Source organism: Podarcis cretensis, assembly GCF_951804945.1.
Source record: "Podarcis cretensis genome assembly, chromosome: 8".
Lineage (NCBI taxonomy): Eukaryota > Metazoa > Chordata > Lepidosauria > Squamata > Lacertidae > Podarcis > Podarcis cretensis.
The window spans coordinates 21447681-21466778 of NC_137177.1; the positions used below are offsets into that span (position 1 = coordinate 21447681).

The following is a 19098-nucleotide window of genomic DNA, read 5'->3' on the forward strand; positions in this document are numbered from 1 at the left end:
CATTTGACCAGTAATCTCACTGATCTCCTGGCATAACCAGCTTCCAAAACACATTTTGATACAAATGCTTTGTTACTTTCTGTAACAACATGCAAACCGAATCACAGCCAGCCTTTGAAATTTGCAGTTTTCTGAATTTTGCAGTGCAGTTCTTCAGCTGAATAGAAGGCACAAAAATTAATATATTGGGACATAAAAAATTAGTGAAAATAACATACAAATGTGCATTACATATGGGGAACTTGCTTTGCAGAGATGTGTTTATTAGGGGGAATTTGCTCTAAAATGAAATCGCAAACTGATGTGGAAATGTGGATAACTGAATTTAAGATTGGAAAAAGGAGAAATAGAGAGAAACTGAAATAGATATATTTGTCCACCTCTAACATCTATATAGGATATCATTCTAGAGGAGGGCTTGAGAACCCATGACTTCCCAAATGTTGCTGGACTCCAACTCCCGTTAGTGTAGCCAATGGTCAGGGATGATGAGAGTTGCAGTCCACCAACACCTTGAAAACCACAGGTTCCCTACCCTGATATGGATGATAAATCAATAATAGAAATAAATTAATATCACGAACAGTAAAAATCCACAAAGCCTGGATAAAAATGAGTTTTCAGACACTATCTAAGGATAGGGAGTGAGGGCTTGGCAAAGCTCCCCAGGGAGGGAAATCTACAACAGCAGTACCACCACAGAAAAGGCCCTGTCCCTAACCCTAATCCAGAAAGCAGGGTCTCAGATGCTGATCATGGCTTGGGTATGTTCCAGGCCAGCTCACCCATAGGGCAAAGTGAGGCAACCACCTCAGGTGGCAGGATCCACCTGGGAACACAGATCCAGATGTAGATCTTTATTCACCCCTGGGTTCCTGATTTAGCTCTCCACTTCTTCTCTGGCAGGGAGGGGCCACCATTTTATGGTTTGCCTCACGTGCCAGCATGTATTGTGCAGGGTATGTTCATCTAATCTGTGGTTCCCAATGTAGGGCACATGCCCCACAGGGGGGCAATTTAATTTTTAAGGGGGGCAATTCAAGAATGAGTTATTAACAGTGAATGGCCTTTTAGGCTTCCTCCACATGAATAGTTCACTTTTTGAATAATAAGAATCATATGTCATGGGGGTGGGGGCATCAGGATTTTAGAGATGCTTAGGTGAGGCATGGCCAAAAAAGGTTGGGGACCACTGATCTAGACCTCATTTATGAAACAATTGGTATTCATGATTTGCACAACGGTCATAATAACTTTCATAAAAGACAATTTTCTAATTAATGGTAAGTCATCAAGAGGGGTTAGACTGATGTATCAGGAACAGGGATGAGATAGACCTGTAATCATCAACCTTTCCTGACCTGGGAACCACCTTGAACTCAAACATGCATTGGCTCATTTCTTGATTTTTTAAAAAACCATATATTCATCTGGTAGTTGTGCATTGTAGCAACCACCTTAGATCAAGTCATGACCCATCAGTGGGTCATAACCCACTATCTAAAGACCAGTGTGCTCAACCACACACTTGCTGTCACAGAACTGTTGATTCCTCATTATTAGAGACTACTGCCTCCCTTACCATATTGCATAAGAGAGGGTTCTGCCTCTTCACACATACAAACATATGCTGGCTGCACTATAACTGTCTCAAGGTGGTTATCACAGGGATTGTTCCTACATGAGCAATACATTTTGATTATCAATTCTGGCTTGGCTGTCCTAACCACATTTCTCTAAGGTATTTTGAATGACGCTGCTCACCAAAGACAGCCACCAGCTTTTTCTTCTCCATCTCTCATCCTGGCATGGATGTGTCAGCAGCTCCTGATTTTGCCCAGGGTTGTTGACTCAGCTCATCGCAACTTCCATTTCACCACTCAGCTGCTTCAATTTCAAGGGCTTCTCATTAGACACTTACGAAAGAAGACCTTGGGACCATCCAATGAAACTGGCTGGCAAAAGACTCAGGATTCACACAATGTATCATTATTTTATGGGTTCAATGTTATGGAATTTGCTTCTGCAAGATGTGTTGATAGCATTCAAAGCGGATTAGGCAAAACCACAGCTTTCAAAGCGGATTAGGCAAAAGCACAGAGGGTGAGTCTTATAAATTGCAACAAGTTATGGTGGCAATACGCAATATACCTCTGAATGGGAACTGAATCACAGTTCTCTCCCATCCTTAGCCAGCATGGCTAGTGTTCACAGGTGATAAGCAAAACTGCGCAGGTCCCACCATGCCTGCTGTGAACAGAAGCTTGACATGCAGAAATCATCTTGTAAGTCTTAACCTGAAGGCATAATGCTCCAATAGATGGTCACCTGCTAAGAATCACTGTTCATCCAACTGCACTAAGAATCATAGAATCATAGAATCATAGAGTTGGAAAAGATCACAAGGGCCATCGAGTCCAACCCCCTGCCAAGCAGGAAACACCATGAGAGCACTCCTGACATATGGTTGTCAAGCCTCTGCTTAAAGACCTCCAAAGAAGGAGACTCCACCACACTCCTTGGCAGCAAATTCCACTGTCGAATAGCTCTTACTGTCAGGAAGTTCTTCCTAATGTTTAGGTGGAATCTTCTTTCTTGTAGTTTGGATCCATTGCTCCATGTCCGCTTCTCTGGAGCAGCAGAAAACAACCTTTCTCCCTCCTCTATGTGACATCCTTTTATATATTTGAACATGGCTATCATATCACCCCTTAACCTCCTCTTCTCCAGGATAAACATGCCCAGCTCCCTTAGCCGTTCCTCATAAGGCATCGTTTCCAGGCCTTTGACCATTTTGGTTGCCCTCCTCTGGACACGTTCCAGTTTGTCCGTGTCCTTCTTGAACTGTGGTGCCCAGAACTGGACACAGTACTCCAGGTGAGGTCTGACCAGAGCAGAATACAGTGGCACTATTACTTCCCTTGATCTAGATGCTATACTCCTATTGATGCAGCCCAGAATTGCATTGGCTTTTTTAGCTGCCGCGTCACACTGTTGGCTCATGTCAAGTTTGTGGTCAACCAAGACTCCTAGATCCTTTTCACATGTACTGCTCTCAAGCCAGGTGTCACCCATCTTGTATTTGTGCCTCTCATTTTTTTTGCCCAAGTGCAATACTTTACATTTCTCCCTGTTAAAATTCATCTTGTTTGTTTTGGCCCAGTTCTCTAATCTGTCAAGGTCATTTTGAAGTGTGATCCTGTCCTCTGGGGTGTTAGCCACCCCTCCCAGTTTGGTGTCATCTGCAAATTTGATCAGGATGCCCTTGAGTCCATCATCCAAGTCGTTGATAAAGATGTTGAATAAGACCAGGCCCAAGACAGAACCCTGTGGCACCCCACTAGTCACTCTTCTCCAGGATGAAGAGGAACCATTGATGAGCACCCTTTGGGTTCGGTCAGTCAGCCAGTTACAAATCCACTGAGTGGTAGCATAGTCAAGACTGCATTTTACCAGCTTCTTTACAAGAATATCATGGGGCACCTTGTCAAATGCCTTGCTGAAATCAAGGTAGGCTACATCCACTGCGTTCCCTTCATCTACCAGGCTTGTAATTCTGTCAAAAAACGAGATCAGGTTAGTCTGACATGACTTATTTTTCAGAAATCCATGCTGACTATTGGTGATCACAGCATTCCTTTCTAGGTGCTCACAGACTGTTTGCTTAATGATCTGCTCCAGAATCTTCCCTATTGAGTCTAGCTGGAACATTGATAAAAGCCCAGGTCTCTTCTGAAGCATTGCTCTGTGCAGAAAACGAAAAATAGACATGCGTAATAGAAACTTCTAACAAGGGTGGATTGTATATCTGACATCGATGGGCATGCAAGAGATCTAGATTTTCCTTTGGAGGTGAAGGAGAGCCTGCCTTTCAGGTTTCTCGAGTGCCAATCTTTTCAGGAGCACAAAGGATGGTTTTCATATTTCCCTTTCCTCCGCCACCCTTCCCTGAAAAAAGGTACAGTGGAGGTGCCACTGTTCTCTTGGGCATGCATTGCATGTAGTGCCATAAATATCCTGGGATGAGCCCTGCCTGAAAATGCCCCTTGGCAAGGCTGCAAGAGCAATCATATGAAGAGGTGGAGGGTGGACCCATCAGCAGCCTGGCCCATTCAGCTCTTAACGTGGGTTTTCTTGATGAAGTTCAGAGATCAGAAGATAGACAGCCGCGGCTTTGAGTCACAGCGAGAGCCTTCAAAGCTGTGATGCACCAGGAAGGGAATCCATCAAGGCCGTCCTGCTCCCCTGGCATTTAAATGCTAACTTCTCCACTAGTTATTCACCTGCTCTCCTACCAGACATCACTGTTGAAGCTCCTTCCACCCAGGGCTTCTCCGTCAGGAACGGCAGGTAAGCCTACATATAGATTCGCTCTTAGGGTTATGTTTAGAATGTTATCCAGGAGGCAAAGAAACTGTGCTTATTAATCAGCAGGCAATTCTTGTTTCAGCTATTTCCGGTTATCTGTATGTGTCGTCGGGAGTGCTATTTAAAATATGAAACGGCATATTGCTGGCTGCCGTTGGAGAGCTATTCGATGGAGAGCCTCAAATAAATAATTAAAACACCCATCCGTCATCACGGCTGTCAAGGAGCCAAGCTGCAAAGGCATCCATCGCACCATCCATGCCTATGTTACATTTCCTTCTCTTGCAGCCTTGGCAGTCAAACAATAGGAGAGATTGGGAGTCATTCTTGGCTACTGTTTCTCAGGATGTTGGAAGGCAATTTTGCAAGGGGAAATCCCTGTGTTTCGTTGCTTTAAAAAAATATATCCTGGTAGTTATTTATTTATTTATTTTATATACTGCTTAATGCCACAGCTGGCTTCTAAGTGGATTATACAGTTGGATGATAGAAATGCAACATGGAGCTACAGGGGGTTGATCTTACAGGTTGATCTTAATGAAGGGTAGTTGGAGCCAAAGAGTTGAAGCGACATTGGGTGTGAGTCTGGTGAATGTTTCCAATTTGAAGTTCAGAGTTCAGAGTTGAAATGAAGCTGATACTTGAGAATACCACCCATACACCATTGTTTTCAGAGTTCATTACTGAAGGATGACTCAGATGATTACAGCATCCCAATGAGATTTCATAATGCATGAATTTCTTAAGATTATCAGAATACTGGGAATTTGGGTGAAATTTGGTTGTTTTCTTCACTGCTACTCTTGTTGTTGTTGGGACTCAAGTCTTGGCACAAAAATATGTGTAGTCTCTCCCTGTGTGTGTGTTCATTCTACTCCAAAATAAGAACATGGATTTAGACTGCTACGCTATCCCTTAGAATAGGCCCTAATTAACTGAATGGAACCTACTTCTGAGTAGGCATCTGCTGGATTGTTCTGTTGGAATGTGTAACCCAAAATGTGAAATTCTGGAATCCAAATATATGCATTTATGCCCATCTTGCCTGTGAATGTTCAAACACATGATTTGGAGACTTGCATCACAAAATTCAGATGAGTCTGAACTTTCACAGTTGTCTGCAGTGACTTCCACACCTTATATTTGAAACACATTCATACCACTTTAACCATCATGACTTCTCCCAAAGAATCATTGGAACTATAGTTTACCGCTCACAGAGCTACAGTTACAAGAACCCTTAACAAACTACAATTCCATTAGATTCTTTGGGGAGGAAGCCATGAATGTTAAAGTGGTGCGACAATGTTTTAAATATGTCATGTGTATGGCTGATCTGTGATCGTAATCATTGATTGATTGATTGATTGATTGATTGATTGAAACTTTTGGCTGGCCTGATGAATGCCAAGCTGTGTGGCTACCACAAAATGGCAGCCTATCTATCTATCTATCTATCTATCTATCTATCTATCTATCTATCATCTATCTATCATCTATCTATCTATCTATCTATCTATCTATCTATCTATCTATCTATCTATCTGTTAGTAAAAGCAACCTTGGCCACTATTGCAGAAGGCAAAGGGTAAAAGACACAGTCACTTTGAAAGGTTTTCTCTCTCCCCGCCTCTTTCTCTCCCTCCAAGTAGCTTTTAAAATAATACCATATTCCCAAGTCTTATTCCCACAGTAGCGTTTACTACAGGCTTTCCCTTCAGTTCACTAGAATTACATTTCTGGTCACCATTGGCAGTTGCATTGATGGACACCTGGATAAGAAGATGTCTAATTCTTGGAATTATGCTTCATAATTATACTGTGGGCCTTTGTTGGAATTTAGCTTGCTTTTAGTAGAGGTGAATTTCTGTTAGATACAGAGAGCACCTATAAATACGCAGAAGTTATATAAGCAGGGGTGTATGAGGGGTTAGGGGAGAGGTAATTCCTCGAGTGGGGGACATGTCATGCTCCTTCTGCGGTAGCTTGTCCACCTTAGGTCCCCACCCTGTGCTAATAATAATAATAATAATAATAATAATAATTTATTTTTTAAACCCCGCCCATCTGGCTGGGTTTCCCCAGCCACTCTGGGCGGCTTCCATCTGAATATTAAAAACAGTACAGCACCAGACATTAAAAACTTCCCTAAACAGGGCTGCCTTCAGTTGCCTTTTAAAAGTAAAATAGTTGTTTATTGCATTGACATCTGCTGGGAAGGCGTTCCACGGGGCAGGCGCGACTACCGAGAAGGCCCTCTGTCTGGTTCCCTGTAACCTTACTTCTCGCAATGAGGGAACTGCCAGAAGGCCCTCGGCGCTGGATCTCAGTGTCCGGGCTGAATGATGAGGGTGGAGACACTCCTTCAGGTATACAGGACTGAGGCCGTTTAGGGCTTTAAAGGTCAGCGCCAACACTTTGAATTGTGCTCGGAAACGTGCTGGGAGCCAATGCAGATCTCTCAGAACCGGTGTTATATGGTCTCGGCGGCCACTCCCAGTCACCAGTCTAGCTGCCGCATTCTGGATTAGTTGTAGTTTCCGAGTCACCTTCAAAGGTAGCCCCACATAGAGCACGTTGCAGTAGTCCAAGCGGGAGATAACCAGAGCATGCACCACTCTGGCAAGACAGTCTGCGGGCAGGTAGGGTCTTAGCTTGCGTACCAGGTGGAGCTGGTAGACAGCTGCCCTCGACACAGAATTAACCTGTGACTCCATGGACAGCTGTGAGTCCAAAATGACTCCCAGGCTGCGCACCTGGTCCTTCAGGGGCACAGTTAACCCATTCAGGACCAGGGAATCCCCCATACCTGCCCTCCCCCTGTCCCCCAAAAACAGTACTTCTGTCTTGTCAGGATTCAACCTCAATCTGTTAGCCACCATCCATCCTCCAACCACCTCCAGGCACTCACCAAGGACCTTCACCACCTTCACTGGTTCTGATTTAAAGGAGAGGTAGAGCTGTGCTTAGCTTTCACCTGTCCAGATGCAACAGCGGCCACACCCTGGGAATGGCTTCAACTGGCCAACTAAACCACGTGAGGGTAGTCAAACCCTTGGTGAGTTAGGGATTTCCCTAAATTTTTCAGATCTGAGACCCACCTTTAGTCCAAACATGCATTTGGGGATCCCCATCTCCATAATTCCCTCTTGTGTCTGTATGGAACACCAATGAGAGGGTCACAGAATCCCCAGGCTTGCCCCAATCCAGGACTTTAACACAGAGATGGACAACAACATCTGGTCCTCCAGATGTTGCTGGACTCCAACTGCAAGATCGCACTCAATATATAATTAAACACCAATAAAATAACAATAAGATCAAAGAGCTTCTAAATACACTAATCAGGTAAGATTAAAGGACAGGAGGGAATTCAGTTCAACAGCATAATATAAATAAACAAAGTTTTTAGCAGTCACCTGCATTTTGACCATGCAGCCTCTTCACCATGTGACTGCTTCGAGGTAAATCCAGAGTGCTCTCTCTCTCTCATAAAATTACTCCCCCAATTACCAGGGATGTTGAATGAAAAATACTCTCTGATTACAACCTGATTGCAATGATACTCCACTGGAATTTGCATCTGCCTGCAGACAAAATGTATCTGCTGTCTATCCTACTGTCATCTCATCAGGGATGATGAGAGGTGTAGTCCAACGACACCTGGAGGGCCCCAAGTTGCCCAACCTTTCTCTCATCACTTCACACTGCCCCACTTTTTTCTCACTTGGATTCCTGGGGTTGCATCTAGTGTTGACCATCATCAGAGTACACCCATTGAAATTAATTGACATGGCTAACTTGGGTCCACTAATTTCAATGTCTCTGCCCTGGGGTTGCATCCAACTAAGTTCCACCTAGAGTAGACCTATTGACATTAATTGACCTAAGGTAGTCATGTCCATTAATTTCAATAGTCTGAGTGGAACTAGCATTGGTTCGTAATAATGCACCACCCTAAGGGACAACACATCTGATTTTTCAAAATGCTTTAAAAGCTTTGTTTTGCATTTGCTATTTATTTCATAACTTTTCATTCTGGTCTTCAGTCCCCAAAGCAGCTAACAACCAGTTAAACCAACATAGCAATTCTTCTATTCTGTTATTATCATTGCTTTCCTCCTTCATTTATTTTATTAGTGTTGTTGTTAGGCTGATAGGAAAGAAATCGCATCCTCTTTTCCATTCAGCCCTGACCCTGTGGGGGAGTCACACGTGTCCTCAACCAAACAGGAAGCATTTACCTTGACATTTGCTTCAGCATAAGCGCTAACAATAATGTATCATGAATAATAACTACTGGTGAGTTGTTTACATAAACAATTACTGATGATAATGTTGTTCATTATCGTCATTTGGGTGTGTGCTGTGGTACCGGTATCAGTGACTCAATCTGACATCCATCCATCACAATTGTTCACCGTAAATGTTTTACCCTGCAGCAAGTTCCTTGGGAAGACTGGTCTCTTGATCTGCCAGTGCAAGGATGAAGCTGTTGGCGTTTGGGCTGCTCCTGATGAGCTCTGGAGGTAAGGAAATAAGCAAAGTGGCATGGGGGCAGCAACAGCTCGATGCTCACTGTTTTCTTCTTTTTCCTTTTCCCCCCTTGTTGTGCCTATAGTGTTGGGAGCAATGAGAATAGTTGCTGGGAATCGCAAATGGGGAGTGGTCTTCTGCTCAGGTCCTTCTTTCAGGCTTCCCATAGGCATCTGGTTGGCCACTGTGATGCTGGAATAGAAGGGCTGATCTATAAGGTCTCTTTGTTATGTTCCTAAGTTGTTGTTATTTGTTGATTTTGGAAATGTGTATCCCTCCAGTGTCAGGGAGCCAACAGGCAGAGCAGGTCATTCACAGGAGGGAGGGAGAGAGAGAGAGAGAGAGAGAGAGAGAGAGAAGAGAGAAAGAAGAGAAGAGAAGATGATAGGATAGGATAGGATAGGATAGGATAGGATAGGATAGGATAGGATAGGATAAGATAAACTTTATTTGCATTAGCCAACAGCCATGGAGAGAGAGAGAGAGAGAGAGAGAGAGAGAGAGAGAGATATGCTTGGCTAACTTGCAAAACAAAGAACATACAGAGACTTCTAAAAGGTAAAGCTGCCCAATGAAGCAGTTGTTCGAAACTGGTGTGTAGCCCCTCCTTCACTCTATAGCCCCCTGCATCAGGTTGCTCCCTCTGTGATCTTTTGCTCCAGTGAGCTCCAGGGGACTCCCTCTGTGTCTGCCTGACTCACTGCTCGGCAACAAACTGGAAGCCTCCTCGCTGTGTCCTATGCTGGGGCAGTTTTTGCCAGTTTCTGTCTCTTCGCTTTCCCTCTAGTGCCCTGCTCTAGCACTTCCCAGCTCATCTCCTCCCCTGAGGTGTGGCCAGTGTTCCACCACCAGTCCCCAGGCTCCTCTTCCTCTGTGACTTCCCTGGGGTGGCGGCTCTTGGTTGGGTGGTTTCCACCACTCTTCCTCAGCCAGCCAGCCCCTGACATTCATGGCTGTTTGAGTAGTCACAGAGTGCACCTCCCTAATTCTCTGTCCTATATTCAGTTTCTCAGAAGGGGAGCCATGAAATTTCTTAAGGGTATGAGGGGCTTACCTGTGGTAATTTGAGTCTTATCTGTTTTCCTCCACCGCTGACATTTACTTACTTACTTACTTAATTAATTAATTAATTACCCTCAGTGAAGACTGCCGTTTCCCCAACCAGGATGATGTTACTACATCCAGGGCTTCTTGGGGGGAAAATAAGATGGCAGCCAGGAGTGACCTTAAGGGCCTCTCTTAACCCAGTGCTGAAGTAAGATTCCATTGCCAGTCCTGTCAGTTGAAGGAGGTAAGATGAGGAGGAAGGGTGCCATCTTATCTTTTGCCTTAGGCAGTGAAATGTATTGGGAGGCGCTGAGTGGTTTTCCTTCTGGTTGGAGCCACCCGTAGAAGCTCCCCAAAATGATGTTATACTCGGGGTACCATCTCTGTTCCGACTGAACCAGAAGAGGTTGTTGATGTCTTAGGCCTGTGCTGGAGGCAGTGATGGGCTGGATGTGGACCAATAAGCTGAAGGTGAATCTCAAAAAGATGGAGGTGACATGTGTCTCAAGTTTTCATGTCCAGGAGGTGACCTGCCCTGAATGGGGTGGCACTTCCCTGGAAAGAGCAGGTTCACAGTTTGCGGGTGCCTCTGGCTGCAAGACTGTTGTCTGGAGGCTCAGGTGGCCTTAGTGGTAGCAGCACCTTTCCCTCCAGCTCCAGTTGATTTGCTGGCTACATTCTTTGTTGAGCAAGAGATGACATGTTCGCTGTCCTCCATGCTCTGGTAACTTCCAACCTGGAGTACAGCAATACGCTGTTACTTGCAGTGGTCCTTGAATATAACTTGGAAACGTCAATTCGTCCATAATGCAGCAGCCAGATTGCTGGCTGGGATTCTGTTTAGATCTCATATAATTCTCCCATTTCACCACCTGAGATGAGATGGGAAGTGCTGCCTCCTGCCCTGCCCCCCCTGCCACGCTGCAACCCCTCACTTCTGCTGTTATCAGAACACCCCACCTCACCAAACTCAGCAAGAGGAGGGATGTTCTGCAAGGTGCTCTCACTCGCCTTCTCCAGCCCAGAGGCAGGAAGATCACTGGCAATGCAGCACTCCAGAATGCCTGTTCTGAGCACACCAGCCTCCCTAATGAGGACGCACCATTGAAAGTTTAGTTCAGGGGTTGGAAAGGTTTACGTTGTCTTGGCCGGTTCACTCCAGCAGAGATCCCTCTGTGGACCAGATCGCACCTGCGATTGCCAGCATCTGCGTCTGTGTAGACGCTCGGGGACTTGCCGAGTGGGCCACTCGGTTCGGGGGCGGCTCATGGGCCGGTTAAACAACCCCCGTGGGCCGCTTGTGGCCCATGGGCCTTAGGTTGCCGACCCCTGGTTTAGTTCTTTATTGGCAAGGCACTTGGTTACATCAGCTTCTAAGGCGAAATAATCACATGCACTGCTTCTGCTAAATAGCTAGCTGGGCGTCTGTGTCTTCAGACCTGTGCTCCAACCCAGACAGTTGGAGCAGCAGTGCGACCTCATCTCCACCAGCACATTAAATGCCTTCTTCTGACATGGCGCATGCAAGCTGCCAGCAGCTTCTCCTGCATGGCAGCTTCAGCAGATTCTAATGGCCAGGCACTCCCTGGGACTGTCTCTTCCACCTCTGTGCCTTCCTGCAACTCTATCGCCTGCCTCACCTCTCTTCCCATCTATGGCTACCTGGCCTCTTCCTTTCCCCCCTGCTTCACAGGTGGCACAGAAACCCACAAATCACTGGCCCCTTCCCCTTGATTACCTCATGCCCGCCCTCCTCCTCTGCCCCCCCCTTCGGGCTCCTGCCTGTCCTTCACAACGCCCCTTCTCTTGCCAAACTTTCCCAGAGAAGGTGTGTTCTGCAAAGTGTTTGGGTTCACCTTCTCCACCCCAGGGCTGGGAGGATGAGTGGCAACAGGGTGTGCTGGAATGCCTCTCCTCTCACGAGGGGGTTGGCGTTCTGCTAGTGGTAGAAGCAATGGGGTGGGCAGGATAGTGCCTGTCGTACTTCCACCATGTGAGGCTGGTGCTTTCCCCTGCCTCAACTTTAGGCCAGCTCTGACCTCTGTTTTAAAACAGCTTCACTGGTTTCTGAGCCCACTGCAAAGTGCTCATTTTATGTTTAAAGCCTTAAATGATTCAGGCCCCCAGATATCTGGAAGACGGCCTTCTTCCACACAGACCCTCTCAGGTGCTTAGATTGCCAAGGGGGGGGACCTCTTGGAAGTTCCTTTGCCCCCCCCCCAAGACACACAAGGTGGTGGTGGCCCAGCAGAGGGCGTTCTCTGTGACAGCCCCTAAGTCGTGTAAATCCTTCTCTAAAGCTTCTAGCAAATACTGAAGATGAAGCTCTCCATCCTGGTATTTGACACTCTAGGTCAGGCATAGGCAAACTCGGCCCTTCAGATGTTTTGGGACTACAACTCCCATCATCCCTGACCACTGGTTCTGTTAGCTAGGGATGATGGGAGTTGTAGTCCCAGAACATCTGGAGGGCCAAGTTTGCCTATGCCTGCTCTAGGTGAATATTTTTAAGACACCTCCTCCCCCCCCCCTTTCTGTGATTGTAAGTTGTTTTAAACTGTTTTTAATATTGTGTTTTAATGTTGTAACCTACCCTGGACCTTAGGGTGAAAGGTGGTTAATAATAATAACAACAATAACAATAATAAAAATTAGTAGTATTAGTATTGGGCAAATAAAATGGCAGCTAGCAGAAACCTTAAGAGCCTCTTTCTACCTCAGTGATGAAGTAATATTCATGAAAGTGGAGGGTCATCTGCCTTTGCCTCAGGTAAAAATAGTATGTACAGTATTTGGTATCTGGGAAGTTGTTTCCTCTCTGGTTGAAACTTCCTACATTCCAACCAGTGTGATTTTTTAAAAAAATGTTTTAACCATTTATGTGGATTTTAAATGGAGAGACTTACAGGTAATCAAAGAGCGCTGGGCAAACTGGGTTCTGAGGCAGCAATGTGCTGGCACACTCTCTCAATTTCTCACCTGGAAGAAATAAGGACCTACCAGACAGGTTGATGGAATGATAAACAAGGTTGTTAACATGCTGCCTATCAGACAGCAATTATAAAGATACCTAACGTCAAACAGCAGTAGACATCTTGTCCCAACATCCCTACTTAACCAATGGACAGTCCTGATCCTGGAACGCTTCCATATTATGTACCTGCTTTACTGGGCGTTTGTTCTGTAGGGCTGCGGCTCAGTGGTAGAGCTTCTGTTTTGCATGGGGAAGATCCCAGGTTCAACTCCCAGCACCTCCAGATGGGAGAGGCTCTTTCCTGAAACCCTGGAGAGCCCCTGCCTGCCAGTGTAGACAATACTGAGATAGATGGGTCAATGGTCTGTCTCGCTATAAGGCAACTTCCTGTGTTCCTGGGCTGTGTTCTGTCTCCACTGTTGGAGCCAATATGCCTCTGAATGTTAGTTGCTGGGAATCACAAATAGGGAGAAGGCTGTTCTTCTCCTTGCCTGATTCCCATAGGCATCTGGTTGGCCAATGTGACAAAAGGATGTTAGGCCAGACAGGCCACTGGCCTGATCCAGCAGGCTCTTCTTATGTTTTTACCTTCATTGGGCAAACCCAAATTTGCCGCTAAACCATGTGCTGTTGGTTTGACTGCAATAATGTCCCACAACAGTTGTTTGCTCCTGTTGTAAGAATTATATGCTCCATCTGTATTATTTCCTCCATACTTGGATCCCACTGCACTGTATAGGAAGAAGCTATGATACAGTAATGCAGGGGTAGCCAAGATGATGCCCTCCAGGTATTATTGGACTCCCATAAGTCACAGCTGGCAAGGCTGATGTCTATGGCTGATGGGCGCTGTAGTCCAACTTCATGTGGAGGGCACCATATTGGCTGCCCCTGTTATAAGATAGAGAACTGTTGTTGTTTAGTCGTTTAGTTGTGTCCGACTCTTCGTGACCCCACGGATGCCAGGCACTCCTGTCTTCCACTGCCTCCCGCAGTTTGGTCAAACTCATGTTAGTAGCTACCAGGTTGCAATTGGAGAGCCTGCCTTTATCTTTATAAGTACTACTGAAGCAGGGAAAGTTGCCAAGTCCCATCACTCAGCCTCCTCTCCCATCTGCTATAGGTCAGAATTTGCACACATACACATATGGGGCACCTGAAGTTTCTGAAGAGAGCTGATGGAGGGGTCATAACTCAGTGGTAGTAGAGCATGCAGAGCACACACTTGTATGCAGAATGTCCTGGCTTTGATCTCTTACTAAAAGGCAGATGTCATGTGATGTGATAGAACTCTGCCTGAGACCCCAGAGATCCACTGCCCATCTGAGTAGGCAATGCTGTGCTTAGATGGACAAATAGTCTGCCCTGGTACAAGGCATTTTTTTCTATGTGCCTAGCCTTCACAAGACTCTGAAGAGCATTGGCGCCACTGGCGAACCATGTCGACGAGTGAATTGTGAAGCACAGGTTGGGAAAACAACTTTTTGTGTGGGTCCTGAATGGTCATTGAATGAGGAAGGACCACAGGTCAGTGATGGAGCATCTTCTTTGTACGTAAAAAGTTCCAAGTTCAAACCCCAGCATCTCCAGGTAGGGCTGTGAATGTTCCCCACCTGAAATCCTAGAGAGATGCTGCCGATCTGTGTAGACAATACTGAGCTAGATGGACCAATGGCCTTACTTGGTAGAAGGCAGCTTCTTCTGTTCCTTCTTTTAGCAGAAATCCTGTGGTCCACCAACCTATGTTAAGGCAAGATTATATACTCAGGATCTCTCATTATTTCACAATTTTTAAAATCTTGCCCACATTAAGCTTACATGAAATCGAGTTCCTGAAACAAACCACTGGTATAAAAAAAACATGACGGAAATAACCACAAAGTTTTTGTTTTGTTTTGTTGCAGCTTTTGCCCAGCCAGGCACAGCTGATCGAATAATTGGAGGGTACGTTTGTCCACAACAGTCCAGACCTTACCAGGCGGCCATTGTAACCGGACGCAGAGGCAACTGGAACATTTATTGTGGAGGAAGCTTAGTGCATCCATGTTGGGTGCTCTCAGCAGCCCATTGCAGACCCAGACCCGGGTAAGTAAAAGCTGTAGCAAGATGCAGTGACATGGAGTGGGGGGGGGGGGAGAGAATGCTTCCTCTGGGACAAGCAACAGCCTTACTTTAACAGCCTGGCAATCGGACAAAGAGGCATAAACAGGACTGATCTGTAATCAGCATTCACACAGCTCACCCACGATCTATTCTTTTGTTCAGTTTTGCATTTGCCTTGTGCCCCCATACAGAATGAAGGTGTGCTTAGGAAAGCACAACTTGAAGAGGGTTGAACAGGGAGAACAGTGCTTGGATATCGCTGAAGTTAAAGTGTACCCAGGGTACAACCGGAGACAAAATGACAAGGATTTCATGCTTCTCCGACTTCGTCCCTGTGCCAGACTTTCCGAAACTGTAAGGACTATCAACCTACCTACGAGTAGCCCTACTGACGGGAGTGTATGCAGTGTCTCGGGCTGGGGTACCATCAGATCTCCTCAAGGTAAGCTTGCAAACTTTAGAAGGAGGGAGGGGATACTAACATATCTAAAGAACTTCTTGTTGTTGGTATTAAAGTTTTCAGCAATGTGTTCTTCAAAGTCTTTTTTTAGCATCCCTTTCTGTCTGCTTGGACTTTTTTTTTTCCTGTTTCACCACTACCACTGACCTTTTGGTGCTCTACATATCTCTTCCAGCTCAGCTTCCAGCTCAGCTACAGTGTGCAGATGTCAATGTTGTCCCAACATCACAGTGTAATATGGCGTATCGTGGTGCTATTACACCGTTCATGATGTGTGCTGGAGTACAGGAAGGAGGCACAGATTCTTGCCAGGTGAGAGGAGGGCTGATGTGAAGATAGACTACACCTTTTGAGAGGTTGAAAAAGGGTTAGGGTCTTAAGCATGGACAGATCAATCTGTTTTTGGTCCCTGTCAGATTCACACATTTTCATTTACTAGCCTGTTCCCTCCCATTTCTGCATCACTCTGCATTTATTTATTTTTGATGTATGGAATTTATTATTATTACAGTCGTACCTTGGAAGTCGAACAGAATCCATTCCGGAAGTCCATTTGACTTCCAAAATATTCAAAAACCAAAGAGCGGCTTCTGATTCGCTGCAGGAAGCTCCTGCAGCGAATCAGAAGCCGTGAAAGCCCTGCTGGACGTTCAGCTTCCAAAAATATTTCACAAACCGGAACAGTCACTTCCAGGTTTGCAACGTTCGACTCACAAGGTGTTCAAAAACCAAGGTACGATTGTGTTGTTGTTGTTGTTGTTGTTGTTGTTGTTGTTGTTGTTGTTATCGTTATCATTTATTGAATTTATATACCACCCTATACCCAGAGGTCTCAGGGCAGCTCATAGAACAAAATCATAATATAAAACCACAAAATATATCATCAAATAAAAACAACAACCCAATAACACCCCCCCCCAATTAGATAGCAAATCTGTGTTTAGGTCTCTAAGGCAGAGAGCAGCAACTGATGGGACCCACTCCACCAAGTGCACCCACTCCACCAAATCCCTCTTCAATCCCACCTTGCCACGCAACTTACTTGTAGGCTTTCCAAAAGAAAAGGGTCAATGGGGAAAGCTTTTCAGAAAGAAAAGGCCTTGGCGGGTGGATGTTACCTACAGGACAGTATGTCGCTGACCTCTTCTCTAGGGTCAACCTCTTCTCTAGGGTCAAAACAAACTAAAGGGCCAGTATAGGCAGCTTATTTCTTTTGGAAGATTTTGTGCACATTTTATCCTAAAATATGCATTTTTAGTGCACATTTTGGTACAGTAATACCTCAGGTTACAGACACCTCAGGTTACAGACACTTCACGTTACAAACTCCGCTAACCCGGAAGTAGTACCTCGGGTTAAGAACTTTGCCCCAGGATGAGAACAGAAATCACGCTCTGGCGGTGCGGCAGCAACAGGAGGCCCCATTAGCTAAAGTGGCACCTCAGGTTAAGAATGGTTTCAGGTTAAGAACGGACCTCTGGAATGAATTAAGTTCCTAACCAGAGGTACCACTGTACATTTTTGCACGGAGAACCATATTCAAAATTCAGATGAGGACAACTTCTTCTAGTACTATTTTTCTTCTAGTACTTCCCCAAAGCAGGAGGCCACTGCTAGCAGCCAAGAAGGAGAGGGACAAGATGGCAGGGAGGTCAGTGAGGTGCACTGAATTGGCTCCGCTGTCGCACCTGCACTGCACCTGCACTGCATTATCCTTCCTACCCTCTCCCTCTTGGTTATAGGCCTCGGCGCTGGGAAGCCAGGTAAGCAGCCCCACCAACCACTCTAACCAAACTGAATGTTGAAACCTCAAGCACACAAAACTACACTCTGCCACTGAGCAATGGCTCTCCCCTGGTGAACATAACAGACCCAAGTATGCTTGCTATGTTATGCAAAACAAAGCAGCCCTTTTAACTGAGTTTAAGTAGCACCATGCAGAAGAACACACAGAATGAAGATGTGCACCTGCTGAAAACTTCTTCCATTTCTCCATGCAGGGTGACTCTGGGGGCCCACTCACCTGCGGCGGGGAACTCGAAGGTGTGGTTTCTTGGGGAACACAAGTGTGCGCACAGAGAGGGAATCCGGGTGTGTATGCGAAAGTGTGCTGTGTCGTGCCATGGATCCGGGAGACGATCAATCAGAATTCGTGATGAACCTCGACGGAAGAAAAAGCTTCAGCCAAAAGACCCTGAAATCAGGGGAGGGAAAAGCTTCAGGAAAAAGATCCTGGTGATCAATTGTCCCCCTTGTACATCAGTTTTTTCCTTCCTTTGCTGGTGAAGGATGTTCCACCTTTGGCAAAGTTTTGCCAAGCTCCACCCAAGGCTGGCTCTAAGCTATTTTTTTCTGCTGAAAATGAACATTAGTTTGGCTGTACCACCCATTCCTCATTGTGTTGTATTAGGGGGGCAGTATTTGCATGCGTTATAAGTTAATGGAGTGAATGAGAAAGGTTGTAAGCGGGGAAATTAAGGCAGGGTTTAGGACACAGTGTCCCTGTTTGAAGTAGTCCATGTGATTGTGGAATGACCTTGTTTTAAGAGGGAGGAGATTTCCAAGAAAATGCAGCATACTAATACACTTTATTATGTTGATTTAAAGAAAAAACCCACCCTGACTTTGCATTCATACTTTCCATTTAATTCACAAATTCTTATGTGCATACAGTTGGATGCATGGCTGCAGCCCCAAGAAACAGTCCCATTCTCATTTCATAAGCTCTGAGAGAACATTAGCATCTTCCATTCAATAAGCTCCGCTGTTCATCAATATTATCCTGCCAACTATTGCCACACTTGGTGTTCACTCTAGCAGTGCCACTCTATGTTTACTCAACTGTTATGGAACATCTATATATTTAAATATGTGTTTCGGAACATATTTTCTGACAAAATGTGCTTTTTATTAATGTTTTTGGTTTTTTTGAGCTGAAAGCTGCATTGCAACATTGGGAGTAGTGCAACAACAAGGAGAATTGCATTCACATCCATACATTAGTCCAAAACAATGCAAACCTGGTCATCACTCCCACTAGTGTGGATGGAACACAAGAGGTTGTCCTCTTAGCAAAATGCACTGTCCCTAAATCAGCTGGAGTTCTCCACAGAACTTACAGTGCAACAGCAACGACTGCATAAACTTGGCAGCGCAGAAAATGTTTCAGGTTCAAAGCTAAGGCTCCTTCTGAATTCTCTGTTGGCACGACATTCCACAGGACAGTGCCAATGACACGAAAGTTTCTTGCTGCTGTCAGATAAGCCTCTCAAACTTGGGGAACCATCAGTGATGCCCCTGCTGGTGATCTCAGTAATCATGCTGGCATATAAAGCAGTACCCTGGACCTAAGTTGTTCAGGGCCTTGTAAATTAATACCCTACCTTCCCAGGCCACACCCCTCGCCAGCCTTGCTTCACATTCTTGAGTGTGTTTGCTTGGTTGGATTGTGTCCAAATTACTTTTGCTTGCCTGGATGGCGGAAAGAGAAGGGTGTGTGAGCGGGCGTAGAAACTAGCCTCCTGCGCAAAGGTAAAATTTATGTTCATTGCTCCACCCGCTCTTGCCTCTGGTCCCACCCACTGTTGGCATGCGGCCTCCAAATGTGTCC

At 45.6% G+C, this 19098-nt stretch overlaps 1 protein-coding gene across 2 annotated transcripts; it reads left to right on the top strand.

Annotated features, from left to right (window-relative positions):
• Window positions 1–4181: 4181 nt before the first annotated feature.
• On the top strand, window positions 4182–17875 carry LOC307221641 (trypsin-3-like). Of its 2 annotated transcripts, none has more exons than XM_079986358.1 (6): window positions 4182–4350; window positions 8811–8897; window positions 14830–15010; window positions 15220–15470; window positions 15664–15800; window positions 17489–17875. In XM_079986358.1, the coding sequence occupies exons 2-6, from the start codon at window positions 8855–8857 to the stop codon at window positions 17642–17644; spliced, it is 768 nt and encodes a 255-aa protein (XP_079842484.1). In that variant the 5' UTR covers window positions 4182–4350; window positions 8811–8854; the 3' UTR covers window positions 17645–17875. The 2 variants fall into 2 exon arrangements, with proteins under 2 accessions (XP_079842484.1, XP_079842485.1); XM_079986359.1 differs by lacking the exon at window positions 4182–4350 and adding an exon at window positions 4875–4895.
• Window positions 17876–19098: the final 1223 nt, after the last annotated feature.